We start from the raw sequence: 19,245 nt of genomic DNA, 5'->3' as shown, positions 1-19,245 counted from the left end.
GCCATCTGGATTGCTGCGTCTGCGCAACACAGCCGAAAAAGTGCTGATCAGGACTAGACTCGCTGAAGCGATCCACGAGCCGAAGCACACAGCCGCTGATTTCGATGAATAGTGCTACTCATAACGCTTGATGTCAGAAATGCCTTCAATTCCGTAAGATGGACAGATATACTAGGCATATTAGAAAACTTACTTCACGTGCCGAGCTTCTTACTCTATGAGACGTTAGATGGCCAGAGGAGGATGGAGATCACGTCGGGGGTAGCGCAGGGATCCATTCTAGGGCCGGACCTTTAGAACTTTCCCTGCGATAGCCTGCAAAGACTTGATATTCCAGAAGTGTCGCGCCTGATCGGTTATGCATACGACAATGCGGTACTTGTTGCTGGACGCACTTTTAATCAGGAGCCAAGCAGAGTTGGTATATAGATGCAACGAGTAAATGGATGGATGACTACCCATGGTTTTAGCCTTGCCTTTGAAAAAAACCGAACTAGTCATCTTGACCAGAAGGAGAATCCCGAGCCTGCTCCAGCCAAGGAGCAAATAAACTGCACGGCTTATCTACAATTCAGACCCGTGGCTGAACTGAACGCACGGTGGGATTGATTACTTCCTTACACAAATTCTAAGTGGACATGGAGGTCTTCAGTCTTACCTTCATTGGATTGGAAAGGCGCAATCTCCTGATTGTGTGTTCTGCAAAGGAGTTTTTTTTTTGGGGTAGGATAGGCGAATGCATTTTCGCACAGAGTGTTGGACTCCCGGAACGGTACCAACTAAATGCCTCCCCATCGTCAGAGAGCTAGCCTGGAATCGTTTGTCACATTTCTTCGGGCTTGTCCCCGAACTCTCCCGCCTTGTGGAGCCTTCAAAATCAGGGAATTCCTTTCATTAACGGGAGGGCAGAGGAAGAAGAGGAGTGTCAGTTCAAGGAACCCCTGCAATCCGGCTCCTCCACTGGCCGAACTCTATCTTCTTAGCAACGAGAAGGACCCGAACGTAATGGGCAACATGGCTTCACCTGTCAGCACTCCTCAGCATCTCCTCGGCAATGTTGTCTGGAGAGAGATTCCTTGTGTTTAAATAGAGCTGCTGAGGAATTCCATCCCACCTTCCACAAGAAAAAAAAGTGCAAAACACACAATCCAGAGATTGAGGCTTCCTAATCTTGTACAGGTAAGACTGAAAACTCCATGCCCACTTAAAATTTGGATACGGAAGTAGTCAGTCACACAATACATCCTTTCGCTTGTATATGGTTTGACACTCCTCAGAAAGAAGAGCAACGGGGATCACTCCCGCAATCACCATCAGGGCCAGTTCAGAGACCGTGTGGTACGTTGGCGCCCCGTCTCTGCACTTGCGCGAGCCGCTTACGATATACCTGCCGCGTCTCAGACTCAGGCTCCGCAAGCCATCGTTATCAGGTTCATAACTGAATTTACGAAAGTGTCGGTTGCAGCGCCCCGCCCCAGGAGTACCCTCCAGCGCGGCCCGACCTGTTCTAAGAGTTTCGACAAACCTCACGGTTTTCAATTTCGCAATGTTCCATGCACAGAAAGAATGCCGGAGTGGCGCACACCGAGAGTTTGTGTCCACCACTTCGAAGGCAATGCATTGATGGTCACTTGCCAAGAAGTCTTCTAGATCTACCATGCGTCCACCAGCGACACCAGTGACTCCGACGCGAAGATTACGTCTGGAATACTTCCCTCGCAAGCTGGGCATCCGGTGTTTACAATTTCCAGTCCTGTTCTCGCCGCCATTTCGAGAATTCTTTTCCCTCTGCAGTCCGTGTGAGGCATGCTCCATTCAAGTACCCTGGCATTGAAGTCACCCCCGGCCAGGATCCGCCCATCTGTTGAACTGTGTCTAGATCTCCTCGTGAAACAGTTTTCGGACGGGCCAAGAGTGTGTAGGGCCGGGCTGGACTCATTAAACTGACGAGGATCTGCTGGTCATGTGTTAGGGACAAGTAGATCTGGCGGCGGGATGGCCTGAAGCAACAGCCCGGGGATCGACCTCCCTGTACTGGAGAAGGTGCTGATAGGACCGTAAACCAAGATGGAACAGCATACACCGACGGCTGCGTGGCCAATGGCGAGCTTGGTCTTTAGTATGTGAACCATTACCACGTTGGTTGGGCTAGCCTGGACTACTCATGAGACCAAGACATGGACTCAATTCTAAAAATAAAAAAAACCGACGATAGAAGAAGGGGTGATCCCAGGCGCATCATCGGAGGATGAACTGCTGGCATCCAGCCAGGAGACAGGAGCCGTCGAGAGCAGTACAATCGGTGCCAGTTAGAGCACCGCTGTGCTGAAACCAAACGCTGGAACCTCTCGGATCGAGGCGGCAGACAGACTAGTGGTTTCCAGCCTGGAGTTCACTGCCGTCAAACTCCAAACCCGAAACCCCCGTCGTCGGGGGACCCCTCAAAAGTGTCACCGGAAACCGACTAAGAAGTGAAGGTCCACTGGTGTCCTCCTTAAGAACCAATACCAGGAGGCCATGCATATTCTCAGCAAGATTGCCAAGAATAAGGAGACGGGTACTATCAACAAGCGAGATGAAAAAGACCTCACTAAATACCAGGCGATTATTGAGGAATACTATAGCAAACGCCTGGCAGACGAGCGGAAGGCGAAGCCCATCGCTCTGAAACGCAATCTCAAGACGAGGTCGAGCAAGATCACAAGCGGAACACAGTGGGTAAGAGATCAGACGCTAAGTAACATCTGAAGAAAAGTACGCAGCAACAGTCAGCCGACGAGCCACAAATTGCGAGTGATGTGCCAGGGAGGTGTGGCGCTGGAGGATGATAATTCCGCTAGCGGCAAACTAGCGCCGGAGGTCTGAATCAGTGTTGAAGCCAGCCTGTCGGATATGGTCATTGAGCATCTCCTGGAAACCGAAGACAAACACACGGCATTCACCCTCTGCTTTCATTTCTCTCAAGTGGTCCGTGGGTTCCACGTTATAGCTTGCGAGGACCAATTCTCTAAGGACTTTCTCGATTCGTGCGTCGCTAAGATCAGCGACCCCTGGGAGGGCGCTCGCATCTGGTTGCCAAAATTCCGCATGGATAAGGACAAGCTCGTTCAATCCCTGCACCTTCAAAACCGCAGGATTCCCATGGACGACTGGGTTGTTATTAAGAAGGAGGAACCCCAGACAAACATTCAACCTTTTGTACTCCGTATAAATGGAAAAGGTCGACTATAAAGTGCGATTTGAGCTGTTGGGGGAGATAAGGAACGATCCGACAGGGACTGACGAACCCCCCACGCAAGCAGATCATGCTGAGAGTAACGCAGATAAATCTGCAGCACTCGAAGTGCGCCTCGGCTAATCTGCTTATCTTCCTCCTAGAGGAAGACATCGACATCGCAGTAATACAGGAGTCCTGCGTAGGAGGTGACCGAACCATCAAACGGATCCAAAGCAAATAATTTAATTTATTCCACAGCACAGAAGACGCTGATCAGGACAGACCTAGAGCATATATTCACGCGAAGAAGGGTCTGCACGCTTTTCTGTGTTCAGACCTGAGTTTCAGCGACCTAAGTAGGCGGGGGCAAGCAACGTGTATATTTCCTCGGCTTATATGGCTCACGACCGATCAGCTCCGTCAGAAGAACTACAGCATCTGACGTACACCATAGTAACAAAGAAGGCCAACCTGTTGATAGGTTGGGACGCCAATGCAAAGCATATGCTTTGGGGCAGCTCCGAAATCAACGAGAGAGGTAAGCCATTCTTTGATTTTATTATAACTTCAAATCTATCCGTGTGTAACAGGGGGTACACCAACCTTCCATTTCCCCAGCTCGGAGAACTGTGACGGTTGTGAGGAGGTCCTTGATATCAACCTAATAATCGACAACGGGATTCTTAGTGTGGAGGACTGGAGAGGGTCTGACCAGAGATCCTTCTCAGATCACAGTTGGATACTTTTTAGTCTAGATCTCACCGCAGAGGTCTCCAAACCCTTCAGAGACCCCAGGAGGATCGACTGGAGAAAGTTTGGTTAAGTAATTATCAACAAACTCTCCGGTGCGCAAATTGGTAAGATTGGCACGACATACGAACTGGAGTCAAAAGCATTCGTGCCCTACTAAGTACAACAAAAGACATTGCCATGGTGGTGGAATGAAGATCTCTCCAGCATCAGGAGGCTGAACAGAGAAATCTTCAACATTTGCTACAGGCATAAATATTGGCAGCCATACTAGGATTACCTGAAAAAGTACAAGTCGCCCATCAGGACCGCTAAGAGGTGGTCTTGGTTGGACTACAGAACATCAAAAGCACCAGTAAATCCGCGCGCGGAATCTTCTAGTCAAGCCTTGGAGCTGCTGGTTCAAACGCACTTTCCTCCCAGCGAAGAAAATTGTGAGCCAGAGCTTTCCTTGGAGGGTTTGCGGCCACCCCAGCTGTGTGAGACTATCAAATCGGTAATTGCCGAGAATAAGATCGGCTGGGCTATAAACAGTTTCTCCGCATATAAATAATGCCAGTCATGCTACAGAAGCAACAGAAAAAGGTTGTGGCGTGGCTTGCTAAGATTTACCGGAGCCACATCTCTTTAGGATACGTTCCACTGGAGACGCACACGAGTAGTTTTCATACCGAAAGTGGGTAAGCGCGGTTATGAGTCCGCGAGGAACTTTCGAACAATCAGCCTGACCTTTTTCGTGCTGAAAACCCTAGAGCGCGTCCTGGACATCCACTTAAGGACGATTATGGAGAAAACCCCTTTCTCTAAGTCGCAGCAAGCTTACCTCAAAGGTAAATCCACCGAAACCGCCCTCCATGAGCAATTGGCATGGTTGAGCGGTCGCTGCTGTACAAGCATACCCTAGCTGCCTTCTTGAATATAGAGGGAGCTTTCAGTAACGTCAGTACCAACGCCATCAAGGAAACCTTGACCAGTATTGGATCGGATTATATCTATGCTAAGTACCAGGAAAATACTGTCGGATCTGGGAAGCAACCACCTGACCAAAGCTATGAACAGAGGCACGCCCCAGAGAGGCGGCATCTCTCCGGTGCCCTGGTTAATTGTAATGAGCGAAATTTTACGGACATTGGACAGCACTTAGGTGAAGGTGGTGGCATATGCCGACGATTTGGTGATATTAGTGTAAGGGATGCTTCCGTCTATTATGAGCAACATCAAGGAAGGAGCGTTGCGGAAGGTGTGCCTGTAGGCCGCAAAATGCGGGCTCGGCATAAACCCAACCAAGACGGAACTGATGCTATTCACCACCAAGGCAAGGATACCTGAATTCCACCTACCACGGCTGAATGAACAAAGATTGATTGATGATTTCCTCTGTAATGTAAAGTATCTGGATGTAATCCTGGGTCCAAAGCTAAATTGGAGATTGAACATAGAACTGAGGATTAAGAAGGCCTGTATAGCGTTCTATGCCTGCATGAGAATCTTTGCAAGGAAATAGGGTCTCCGGCCGAAAATGGTTCTCTGAATGTCCACCGCCGTAGTGCACCCGATCCTAACATACGGCTCTATTGTATGGTAGCAGGCTTTGAGCAAAAAATTTAATACGATGAAGCTTAATAGGATTCCGCGTGTGCAGGTGCTACTGGGGCTCTGCCGTCCTGCCCGGCAGACGCTTTCAATGTACTCCTGCATCTGCTCCTCCTAGACCTCCACATCAAATACGTTGCAGCGTGCAGTGCCGTCAGAAATAGTGAATCCGGATGCTAGGCAGCGAAGTTCTACGGCCACAGTAACATCCTAAACGAAGTACCTCGGCAAATCTGGGCATTCCCCACGAACTATGCCACACGCAAGTTGTACTTCCAACCCAGGGAAAAGTGGAGGAGCGACGGCGTGTTGCAAGGTTATGACTCAGTATTCTTTACCGATGGATCAAAGATGGCCTGGGGAGTCGGCGGTGGGGTTTTGTCGAATCCACACATTGTATCCGAGTCGTATGTTCTCCCAGGTTTTGCAAATGTATTCCAAGCGGAAACACAGGCGATATTACAAATTTGTTGATGGCTGGAGCGAGATCTGAACCCCAAGCGCATAGCAATTCTGACCGGCAGCCAAGGGGCCATCAACCACGTCATCCTCCAGGCTGGTGGGGCAGTGCAGGCGCACTGAACCGTCTGGGCGGCACGCTCAAGGTCACCCTCCTCTGGGTTCTCGGGCATAGAAACATAGAGGGGGGGCTGATGAAATTGGCCAGCCGAAGCTCTGCTCTTGGCAGCCTTTCGGTGAATACAGTCGGTGTTTCGCTGGCGGCTGTCAGGAACAGAGTCTACTGGCAGTGCCTAGCTGCCGCGGGTCTTAGATGGCGAAGACTTACGAGCTGTGCCAAGTCGAGGTGAATTTGGCCCGCTTATTACATTGCCCGAACAGGAGAACTATTGTGCCAGACGCGTGCAAATGCATTCGAAATTACGGCAGTATGCATGGGGCACTAGCCCATAGGGGAGCATGCCGTCAAGCTAAACATACCTTACAATTCAAATTGTCGAAGCTGCGGAGAAGAAAGGGAAACCCTCTTGCTTTTTCTCTGCGATTGCCCAGCTCTAGGTAGATTCAGGCTATGGACACTGGGTAAACCATTTGGGGACCTCAGAGATATTTCTACCTGCAGGGTTCGAGAGCTGCTTTCCTTCGTGAATGCTACGGGCTGGCTCTGAAGATTCGAGCCGGACTCTGCCTCCCTGGTCCCATAACAACAGTCACGGTTTAGGAGTTTGTGGCATAAAAGCGGCGCACCACATCGGTAATTGGGCTCCTCGGCCACTGATACCTACCTACCTACAATTCCTACAACAAAACTATAAAGGAAATAACAGACCCAAAAGGACCCCATTTTCAATCGCTCTAATGTCAATCGGAGGTAACCTGCTAAGGATTGGAGGAAAGTATTTGCCACAAATCCTCACCACAGGAGCCGTCACTTACCTTGGTTACAGGGATTACTCTCTGAAGAGAGGCAGAGCAATTGGGGGAAAACAGAACTAATGGTAAAACAACGAATTCTTGACTATGCGTCCGCTTGCCAAATTCTCTTCGATCAAATCTCTGATAACTACAATGAAATTAATCAACTAACCCCAATAGCGGGACTCCAACAGCATTTTGATTCAATATCGTCGAGTATTCCAAACGTAACTCTTTCAATAACTGATGAACCCCAGCAGATCTTGCAAGTCAGTCCTGTAGAAAAGGAAATTTTGAATGATTCAATCGTGCTTCACTATGTGATTCCATTAATGCATAAACTGGCACTGCATTAGTTTTCGATAATGGCAAACCCATCCGTCGCGTGATAATGCGTAATACCGAATATAGATAGTTTTACCCTGAAGAGACGACACAAATCCTCCCAGACGCATACGAAGTATGAGACGAAGTCTGACTTGCAATTCCTAGATGGCAACTTCCTGAACAATGATCATCGGATGTACGAGTATAGTCGTCCTCATAATAATGAAGTAGCAATCCGATGTACCTTCACAAAACGAACTCGAGTAAACGAACTGAAGCAAAGACTCTCTCCAGCGAATAGACAACTAGGAAGCACTCAAGCTGCTACTAGAGTATAAATTACAAATTTTGACATTTTGACATAATCACTTATTTACCCGCTACTCGATTACGTTTTCAAAAAAGAACAAACAAACAATGTTGGCGCAATAATCCATATTGGATCAAGGCCTTGAAGTGTGTTAAGAGCACTTCGCTCAAGATCGTAACGGTACACTACAATACACTGTAGGAGGCAATGCGGTCAGCATTGCGTTCACCCGAGATTATTACCCTGATTTGACTCAGGTACTCATTCACAGGTGAGTCGACTGGTATCCGACATCCAGTCACGATAAAAATCTCTCTGCCATCAACGAGATTTGAAGCGGGGCCTTCCGCTACGATAGCCCAGCGCTCTAATCATTTGGGCCATCCGGATACTCAGTAAGATAAAATTATAGTCATGGTTTACACGATAGAGGCAAGTATACAAAATAAGAAAACGTTTGAATCTCTGATTTCAGATTACTACAAATGGAGTTGCGCTTCCCATTAGCAACTCGCCTTTGTTTGGACGAGCCCAATTTGATCGCAAAAAATAAGTACAAACTAATATCAAATTCGTTGATTTAAAATTTTGTATTATAGTTCAAGACCCCAATCTTTTTATTTGTTATTAACAAAGAAAAAGATTGAAAAGATCCAATTTAGTTTTACTGCCGAAAAAAATTGTAAAAAAAGTTTAAATATCGAGCGTCACAGGAAAGCCCCCCTTTATTTGGAATATTTGAATCTCACAGCATCAGTATAAAGTAAGCTCTACTGGGTTTTATTAGGACGACCTTATTAGGTTTTGTAAGGAAAAGGCGAGAGGTAGGATCGCCATGTAAGGAAAAGCGAGCGCTAGCAGGGAGCTATAGATAGAGTTCAAATGTTATAATTGAAGAACTCAAATATCTCAAATAACTCGAATATCAAATTTCATTTCGGCAGCACCTAAAGTTTCAATCAGCCAGTCTACCGTGAAGGGCGGACTGGTTCATCAACCATTTGAGCAAAACGTGGTTACCACGTGAAAAACTGTGAATTGAACTTTAAAAGATGCTAACTGTTGATGGCAACTGCAAACGCTGGATACTGGCGGAAAGTCAGCTGTTGTTGATTGAAAGTGATGACATTCTTTGTCGAAGATTTGAAGGATAGAAATAAATGTAACCCGAGTCCAAATTTATTATAAAACTCGTCCCCAAGATACAAATTTTGCTTCAAAAGCAGGATGCGAAGGAGCGTCATTGACTCTGTCAGATCAGGAAAAATAATGTCAGCTGCAACCCTGCCCCTTAATCTGTGTTCTGTGATCTGGCTACCTTATATAACTTCGTCCGCCAAATCAGAGGCCAAACAATTAACAGTGACCTCGATGTCAATTAGGCATGAGAACCTTTCATCCGAAATCGTGGCAAACTCATAGGGGCACATATTATTGCAAGGACGACTAGTGAAAAGAGCCGACACTGCCTGAAGCTATTGGTAGAACACTTTGGTTTTCATTTCACCAACTCGGATATTCCAAAAGATCTTTCGCTGGTGCAGGGTTATTTGAAACAATCAATGGTGGTATGAGGTCAGTGTTATTAAAAAGCAGGTTAGAAGGGATTAAACGTCTCAATGACGAAGGTGTGAGAAAGGAGACGATTTGTACCTCCCGCCTTTAGGTTTCCGAGGCAATAAATTTCAACGGTTTTCACGTATTTACTTTTACGAGAAGAACGCTGAAAATGCGCTCCCAAATATTCCGAAAAAAATTTGCAGAAAGGTCGTCATTCAGGTCCTTAGGAGTTGCTTCTCGAATAGATGTGGGTGGCCGTGCACCCTTTTCTTTCCTCGAAGGCCCGAAAAGGGCAACGGAAAATAAAGATCACGTGTGAAGTGGCTCAGGGATTCATCTTCAATATCTGGTTAGATATCCAAGCAAACCTAGCATGTACTAGGGATAGTCATGCGTCAAGTTTTACAGTGGATGCAGAACACGGATTGCCCCTAGCTTTTGAGAAGTTCGAAGCGAATCCCTATCGAGAAGGCTGCAACTGGAGTTTTTACAACTTGTGGATCGATGACATCGATGCATCTGGTGGACAACGTTTGCTAATGAATGCGTTCCTGGCCATTCTTCTTTATGGGTTTAAAGTGTGGGCTGCTGACCTTTGTAATTGGATATATCGCAAGCGATTAACGCAGGATTGACGGCAAAAAGCCTTATGAGTCGCATACACCTACCATCCTGTTTTCGTGTCAGCGGCATTGGTGAGAGCAAGAGTTATTCCAATCAAGCTGCATGCGGTGGATCAGACATCTATATGATGATGTATGAATGAGGACTATAATGTCACTCATGAGGTGAAGTGCATGGAAGCAATCCTGGCAGTGTGAATCGAAGGGTAGATGAACCGCATCAATCATCATAAACATGCGGTCGTGATTCAACAGGAAGCACAGTAAGATAGTGCTAAGTGAGAACAAATATTTGGGGCCTTACCCGTTCTAAGTGAACTTAACACACAAACTATTTTATTATTCTCATGAGAAGACTAGAATTGGTTACAGTAATACAGTTTAATTTAATAAAACGTAACGAAATTGTCTTTGTTGAAAGAAGATTTACATCACTGACTTCCTCTGAATTTGTTTTCTACTGAGTTTGAAGAACTATATTCGTTGTCGAAAATTCTTTCACGATGTAATAGCCAAAAAGAGTCGCAATTGGGTGCTTTACACACGCAAGTTGGTCGCTTCGTCACACCTGCAAATTATGTGCTTATTTATTTAAAGAGAACAATCTAGAGAGTGAATTTAATATACCATTGCCATCAGGACGATGGGATGGTAAAAAAAAATTCGATGCTTAAAACTATAGTAGGAAGCGGAATCTAACTAATCAAGATGTCAGGACCACCATCGGGATGGAGTTCGAAATTGGTATGAAGATATACAAAGAGCTGATCAACTAAGGAAGGGGTATTGCAGAAGATGTAGGTAGGCTTCCCTCAGACAGGGGAGACAAGAAAAATAAGAAGAGGAGGAGACTTATACATTAGGAAAAAGCAATTATACATTGTTTGGATAGCTGTGTGGTTAGAGCACCAGGCTATCGTACGCAAGGTTGCGGCTCGAATCTCAATGTGGCATTGAGGTTTGTATCGTGATTTGACATCGACTCAGCTGAGTTAAATCAGGGTAATAATCTCGGGCGAGCGAAATGCCGACCACATTGCCTGCCTATAGGAGGTACTATAATCCCTATAGGTACTATATTCATATAGTGTACCGTTACGGTCTTGAATGAAGTGCTCTAACACACTTCAAGGCCCTGATCGCATATGGATTGTTGCGCCAACGACAATTTGCCATGGCCATTCCTTTCTAGACTTAATTACTAGCGACTTTAGGGTTTTATAGTGAACGAAATCAATATGGTTTCGAGAGACATTTTTTTTGCTTACTACGAGTTTTGACCCTAAATGATACGGATGTAAGGACTTTAGAGAGAAAAGGACATACCAGGGAAGCAGATTAGCTAAAATGGTATAGAAGGATTGAAGGATCCAGCTGATGAAATCCAGCTGAGTGTTGCCAGGGCTGAGTTCAGAACTTCGAAATTGGCCTTTCCAAAGTTGAACTTAATAGGCTTGTTGAAATGACACGATTTAAGTGCCGAATTCGTGTGGATGATGATGAGCACCAAGAGCGATGCTGGGACGTGCATCTAGAGATTGAAAAGAGCAGTGCATAGATAAATTGAAGAGGATTAGATCAACGGCGTAATTCATCTGATTTCTGGTGATGAAAAGCGGCATAGGTGTTCATGACTAAGAGAAGAGAGAGTTATTTGTTGAATATAGGGTACCCACAAAGTTTCAGGTTTCAAAGACGCTATGCTTCAGTTCCATTATCGTCATACTTAATCCTGTGCGGGTGATAAGTTGACAGCCGCGGTATAGAATGAACACAAAACAAACATCCAAGATAACCGGGATTCGAACACGATGTAACGAGATCGAGAGGCTGCCACTTCCGTCTTCTAATCAACACATCCCCAAGTACCGGTGCGCCGGTAAAGTCATTTATTTGTTGTTGCCACTAACCAGAGAACTAAGATGACACGATGGAAGCAGAAGTTGATGAAAACTTAAAGTTCACAAGTAACTGCAACGGCTCCTTTTTGATAGGGTGCTTCCATATAGCAGTGCAAAGAGAATATTGATGCGGGGAAACCTCAATTTGATGTTGATGTAAAGATAGTTTCCAAATTTTGGACAAAACAGAAAAGGACGATTTAGCCTTGTTAATGTGTCAAGCAACATCAATTTTCATCGGCAGAAACAACGGTTCTTAAATCTACAAACTTTTCGACGACCTCGATATTCTCCCACATTAATGTTAATAAGGAGAGTACGATATAATCAATGTGCGATTCGCGGTGTTTCTGGGGAAAAGGTTTAAGGAATTAAAACGTAACACCGTCTCCGTCGTTAGTAGTGGTTCCTTTATTAAGCAAATATCGATATTTCGGGAAGAATTTGTTCCCTTCTTCAGTGCAGAGTATACTCATGCAATAATTTCAGTTTCTCTGGCATTTATCTTCAAAACTCAGATTACTTCCTTTTCCAGAGCTATCTAGCCACTTTTGGCCAAGACTCCGCTAGAAAGTAAGCATATCCTAGTCGAGGTACCTACGGCAAGCGTTAGCGTCCAATAAACTCCTCCAGACAAGGCAGCATGAAGAACATCAGCGATAACGAATTTGCATTGGATTTTAGAATTTTATTTCCCATCATATAAAATAAAATTCCTTTTGTCACGAGGTACAGTACTCTGTACTCTCGTACGGTAAGAGAGCTCCAGTGCGTCGCGAGCGCAGTACCTATCAACAGAACACTCTGTTCCTTGGTTCATCGATCCGTCTCCATGTTTCGCAGTTGGAAAATTCTTATCATCAGATGAAATGTCAGCATCTCTTTTATTATGCACACTCAGAAGACATCTTCTAAATCCACTGTCAATCGCTATATGGTCGATATGATTAGATGCTCGTTGCCGGTCATTCGAAACCTAACTAACCTTATACCGTCCAAATATTGTCCCGTCAATGATCGTTGTTTTTACAGTCACCTAGACCATGCTTTCATCGTCACATATCTGAGTGCTGTCAGCATTATCACGATATGAAGGCATCAGTAACAATCGGACACCGGATTTGATTCTGCTACCACTAGATTTTCCAGAGTACAAAAGTACAATGTCGAAAGGGGGAGTATTCCTTTCCTGACTCCAATCTTCTCACTTCCATTATTCTCAGAAAGTTCAGCTTATATCTCAGGAATTCTCACTCAAGTTGGAGAAAGCGAGCATTTTGAGAGCCTTCAACCCTGTTATGGAGGAGGGTGCGCGTAATAAACCCAAAGGAAATGCTTTTCGGTATGGAAATGTTCACATCGTCATCAACGGCGCAACAACCGGTATCCGGTCTAGGCCTGCCTTAATAAGGAACTCCAGATATCCCGGTGTTGCCCCGAGGTCCACCAATTCGATATTTTAGGGATCGTGGTGTCCTGACCTACGCCATCACTCCACCTCAGACAGGGTCTGCCTCGTTTTCTTTTTCTACCATAGATATTGCCCTTATAGACTTTCGGGCGAACTTCCGTACGGATTAGATGATCCGCCCACCGCAACCTATTGAACCGGATTTTATCCACAACTTGACGGCCATGGTATCGCTCATAGATTTCATCGTTATGTAGGCTACGGAATCGTCCATCCTCATATAGGAGGCAAAAATTCTTCAGAGGATTCTTCTCTCCAATGCGGTCAAGAGTTCGCAATTTTTCTTGCTAAGAACCCAAGTCTCCGAAAAATACATAAGGACTGGCAAGATCATAGTCTTATACAGTAAGAGCTTTGACCCTATAATGAAACGTTTCGTACGAAACGGTTTTTGTAAGTTGAAATACGCTCTGTTGGCTGCCAACAACCGTGCGCGGATTTTATCGATTTGATTTTCGACCCTAGATATGAACGGTCTCAAAGTCTCAAAGTTTTCTTTTGACCAATACGATGTTGTTCGTTCTTTGGTTTTTAGCGATGATGTTGTCACCATGTACTTCGTCTTGCCTTCATTAATGTGCAGACCGAGATCTCGCGCCCTTTGCTCGATCTGGATGAAAGTAGCCTGTTCATCTCGGGTTGCTCTTCCCATAATATCAATATCGTCAGCGTAGGCCAGTAGTTGGGTGGACTTGAAGATGATGGTGCCTCTCGCATTTACATTTTCACGAATCACTTTCTCCAAGGCCAAGTTAAACAGGACGCATGATGGGGCATACCCTTCTCTTAGACCGCTGTTGATGTTGAAAGGTCTCGAGGGTGATCCTGCTGCTTTTATCTGGCCTCGCACATGGGTCAGGCGCAGTCAATTTCTTATCAATTTCGTCAGGATACCGAATTCTCTCATGGCCGTGTACAGTTTTACCCTGGCTATGTTATCATTGGCGGCTTTAGAATCGATGAAAATATGGTGCAACTTATGTCCATATTTCAAGAACAAAGTATTCACATAAGCAACGATAAAGCGATGGGCTTATTGCTAACCCGTAAGTGGTTTTGTTTTTTACAAAAAAAAATTGTATCAATATCTAAAATCTCCCTCTCCATTCTATTACACTTTTCCGAGGGTAAGCGTTTTTGCAACAGTCAAACAGCTGTTTTACGTAATATATACTTTGTATAGGCATCTTGTTATAGTATGTATTTGTTCTGATACTGCCACTCCTTTTTACAGATCTAGTAATATCAAATTGTATCATTAATTTCGAAATGTTTTAAAGTATTTTAAAATAAACGAATCGCGAGCAAGCAACGAAAATCACAATTGCTGAGCAGACAGTAGAGAATGTGAAAAGCACACATCAGGCAGGATTCGCAGATTAAGAGTGATTTTATTTTTTTCTAAATTTGGAAACTTTAAACACGTTTTTCTCTCACTTTGCGCAATGTGAAAAATTTAAAAAAAAAATTAGAATTCGGGTATCTCGAAAACGGTTTGGGGGAGGGTGTTCAATAGTGAAATCAGTCAGAAATGATGGATACTACACACCCTTAACGGATCTAGGTCGACTTATCCTGTACCCCTGGATAAACGTTACTAGCTACGTACAAATCGGACATATTTCCACTTAAATATTCTTACATAGAAAATACACAAAACCTTTTATTCCTGAAATGGTTGCTTGGTTTCTCGACTTGTTACAAGTTAAACAAATTGGGATACCGGAAGTTGGGCACTTCGGGTTTAAAGGTTTCGTGTTCAATTGACGAACTCTCTGTGCAAGTTTTTCCATTCGTCCATAGCTAAGAATACATAATATTTCTTCATATATTGCCAAACTCCAATATGTACATATATATAAAATACACAAATGTTGTGCTTATCCTAAATAAACAAACATTGCCTGTTGCCGCATACTGATCCATACATATATACATACATACGAATCTAAACTGATCTAACGCATCTTCACCCATGTCCACTTTACCCCATGCACAAAATTATACATATATGAACATGTCCATTTTACTGGACACTACACGGAAATTTCATTAGCACACCTTCTCACCAAATTTTGTGACAATCGGTTCAACAGTTTTCGAGTAAATTAGGTTTGCAAGTCAGACAGACAGACATTGAATAGATCTTAATGATAATAATAATCGTTGTCCCAACCATCCAATTGGATCAGAGCCTTGAAGTGTGTTAGACAACTTCATTCAAGACCGTAACGGTACGCTACAGGATTACAGTACCCTGTAGGAGGCAATGTGGTGACTTAACTCAAGTACTCATTCACAGCTGAGTTGATTGGTATCCGACTTCAGACCACGATACAATCTAATCGATCGTAATAAGGTTATATTCCACACAGAAGCATAACAAGTCGGGAAACCGGAAGCTGGACGCTTCAGTTATGAAAAGTTTTGTGTATTCTGTTTGTAAAAACATTTGAGTGGACATTTCTCCACGGACCTCACACGTAATACATGCATTATGTGAGAATATTCAGAGAATTTGCACAGAAGCGACAATTTTGACATACTATAACTTTGCCAGTAATAGTGCGATTTCCACCAAATTCAAATTCATGGTCTGTTAGAGCCTACATCGCTGCAAAATTCTGTAATTCTAGGCTGAACATAAGGGGGTTTGCAGTAAATTAATAAATATTACAGTAATATACTATTATTAACTTTACTTAGACAAATATCGGTATGGTGGATATTTCGGAGCCTAGATTTTACGCGTGGGTAGTTTCTGAGAATGAGTCCGTGAAAGAACTGATCACTTTCGACCCCCGCACACTCCACCTTTCCAACAAATGTCAAAAATGAAGCCTCGAAAAGTACTAATCGAGACCTTTCATTTGACACCCCATATGATTATATTTGGTTTAAAAAATACAGTACATTCCGCTTTTGCATGTATTGGGACCCCTTCCCCCTTACTTTAAAGGATGAAAATAAGTACACTTTATGTTCAGACTTATAACAAATTCTAGGGAATTTTTTCGTTTAAAATGTGGTCAGTGAAATAGATTATAGTCAGAATATAGTTTTTTTAATACTATGCTTACATATGGATGATTTCGCTACACCTACATTTCCCAATTTCTTTTTTACATCGGAAACTATTGACGTTTTTATGACAGAAAAAAAGGGGTAATTTTCCGTGTTTTGACAGTGGATGCGTCTCAAATTCAGAATAAGATCTGAGTTTAGCTGCAAATTTATACAACACTGAAACACTAAATGAAGATGTGTTAGCAAATAAAACGATACATTACCAATAATACCATAATTGATAGAATTGAAACGCAAAATGTACGCAGCATCCCAAGTTGCAGCAATATTCGTTTCTGGCGCACACAAAGTATTTTGGATCTCCGTTCAACTCATACGAACAATATTTTGTAGCATGGACCTGTGAATGGATAAATTCAAACAAAAAAGGGTCAAAACTAGAAAGAAAATTAAGAAAAAACCCAAGAGTTGATAACAAATAAATTGGAAATTAACTTTCGGATCCAGCTTTGAACTTACACTCCATAAGTTTATCACAACAAGCAATGATAATTGAATTTGTCGCATATTCTCTGTAATACCTGGAGGTGGTACTTTATCTTTCAATTATTTATGTCAATTTTCTGAATTGGCAAACGTTTCCGCTACGACTAATTTCGAAGAATAAAATATTTTGTTAAAATTTTCTACCATTTTTCACTCCTAATGGAATGTGCGTGCTCAACTATGTTGTCGTTTTAGGGATAAGGAAAAATGTCTATACTGTTCGGTGCTTGGGTTCCCCTTCACCCGCTAACTTGTTGAATTTCTTAAAGTCATTTTAAGTCCACGTGTATTGAAAGCTATTGTTCGTACGTATACAACAGAATGTCCGTGGTGCCCCTAATGCTCGTGCAGCCTTGACAAATACCAGTTCACGGAACCCACACGTAAACGTGGTCTATGGGCGAAAACCACTTTGTTTGTTGAAAAAGAAATGATTTTTTAATAAAGAAGTTGCCACTTTTCACTGTTCGAAGAACCAGGGTTCTATTCGCAACTTTTAATCGTTTGCTGTTGACAGCAGTTTGCATCACACATTGGTTGCTACAGACTTCAGTTGTAACCTTGTACATACTCACACACTTTGTAACGGACACAAAGCCACAACTCGTATTAATAACTTACTGAAGTCAGATTCCAATTATAAAACTAACTTTCTTGTAAAAATTGGATACACAACAGTTGAACACTAGAACATTTCAGCAGGAAGCAATACCAAAAAGGACACAGAATTTTTCAAAACATTGCGTTTACACTTCGCGCATTCCGACACTCAACCGATAGGTCGCGACCTGATAATCTTTCTACTTCGGTTCAGTTGATAACAGTTGGGAGCATCATTTCGCGTAACAGCTAACGGAGCCATGTTGACCAAGTCGAATCGACCATATGCTACTCTCGTTTAAGTTCGTGAACCATACACGCACATTTAAGTCTATGACCTACACAAAACACGGAAAAACTCTGGTCAAGGGATCAAGATCTCCTACACTGACTCAGCTTTCCTCCAACATCTCTGTGTTCCGCAAAATGCGAGTATCACAAAGTGCATGTACAAAGTGTACCCCTTCCTACTGCGGCTGCTGCCACTCTCAATTTCTCCTGTCGCACTTGAATAGTTAAGGATACTAAATATCAAGAGTGCTTGAAAAATTCATATAAGAGCATAATATTCGTGGGGGCTACCAAGAATTGAAATGAATTTCCTCACAAAAGTCAACATGTCAGACTCGTACTTGTGTCCTTCTTGTTGCTTTTGTTGGATGCTATACTCAGCCGCAAACAAAGCATTTGTCTAAGGACAATTCAAAAAATTATGTAGTGCCCTTCGGAAAGCTGCAAGCGAGACATACCCACATTTATTCACCCAAATGTTTTCTGGAATATCGAGAAAATACTCTATTGTCATTATCCTTGGGCTCATGAGAGTATCGCGGTGCATGCGCATCGTAGACGCATAGATGGTGATTATACGATGGAAAACGTTTCTACACATTTTCACAAAACAGCACAGTAAAGGACATAAATGAGGGAAGAATATTGTTTTCTAAGATACGCTCTAATAAACAGGATGAATTCACTGAGAGTAAGAGGAATAAATTTAGATAGCATAAAATAGAGAGAATTGTGTGATATCGAGTTGCAAGCTACATCAAGGAACAAGGGTGAAGGAAAAGCTTCGCTTTCTCTGCTATCCTTTTTTCCTACGATTGCTTTTAGTCCAGTCGTTCAACCTCTTTCAACCTCCGAATTCTTACAGTCAAGACGATTGACATAAAATTTGGGCAGTCAATGTGCGTTCACGGTGTTTCTAGCGAAACGTTTAATGGATAAAAAACAACACCGTCTCCGTGGCTAGTAGTGGTTTTTATTTGATATACACTTCTTAGCAAAAGTGAAAATACGCTAGCTAGAAATTTATACTTTGTTTCAGTAAAAACAAACCTGAGCCAATTTTTAATTCAAAAACTTTTCGTTTTGATTGTGCAAAATATAAATACATATTTATATAAATAAAATTAACGTCAATCCAATTTGAAATATAAGTAGAGACAGAGAAATGTTATTAGAAAAATCATCATCAACGGCGCAACAACCGGTATCCGGTCTAGGCCTGCCTTAATAAGGAACCCCAGACATCCCGGTTTTCCACCGAGGTCCACCAATTCGATATCCCTAAAAGCTGTCTGGCGTCCTTGCCTAGGTCACCGCTCCATCCTAGGCAGGGTCGGCCTCGTCTTCTTTTTCTACCATAGATATTGCCCTTATACACTTTCCGGGTGGGATCATCCTCATCTATAAGGATTAAGTGACCCGCCCACCGTAACCTATTGAACCGGATTTTATCCACAACCTGACGGTCATGGTATCGCTCATAGATTTCGTCATTGTGTAGGCTACGAAATCATCCATCCTCATGTAGGGGGCCAAAAATTCTTCGGAGATTTCTTCTCTCGAACGCGGCCAAGAGTTTGGAATTTTTCTTGCTAAGAACCCAAGTTTCCAAGGAACACATGAGAACTTCCAAGATCATTGTCTTGACCCTATGG

General features: G+C 43.4%; 1 protein-coding gene across 3 annotated transcripts in view; it reads right to left on the bottom strand.

Moving 5' to 3' along the window:
• Positions 1-17,926, bottom strand: part of LOC119660843 (flocculation protein FLO11-like) — a 116,640-nt gene extending 98,714 nt beyond the window's left edge. Inside the window, exons 1-3 of one of the 3 annotated variants that reach the window (XM_038069741.1) lie at positions 17,275-17,925; positions 16,417-16,553; positions 16,207-16,341 (exon numbers count right to left, since the gene is read on the bottom strand). In XM_038069741.1, the coding sequence (XP_037925669.1) occupies positions 16,207-16,208 (2 nt within the window). In that variant the 5' untranslated portion in view covers positions 16,209-16,341; positions 16,417-16,553; positions 17,275-17,925. Of the gene's footprint in view, positions 1-16,206; positions 16,342-16,416; positions 16,554-16,672 lie in introns of all 3 variants that reach the window. The other 2 variants (XM_038069740.1, XM_038069739.1) reach the window with 2 other exon arrangements.
• Between the last annotated feature and the right edge of the window lie 1,319 nt (positions 17,927-19,245).

This window comes from Hermetia illucens, chromosome 7, assembly GCF_905115235.1.
Source record: "Hermetia illucens chromosome 7, iHerIll2.2.curated.20191125, whole genome shotgun sequence".
Classification (NCBI taxonomy): Eukaryota; Metazoa; Arthropoda; class Insecta; order Diptera; family Stratiomyidae; genus Hermetia; species Hermetia illucens.
This window is presented reverse-complemented; position numbering and strand designations above follow the sequence as displayed.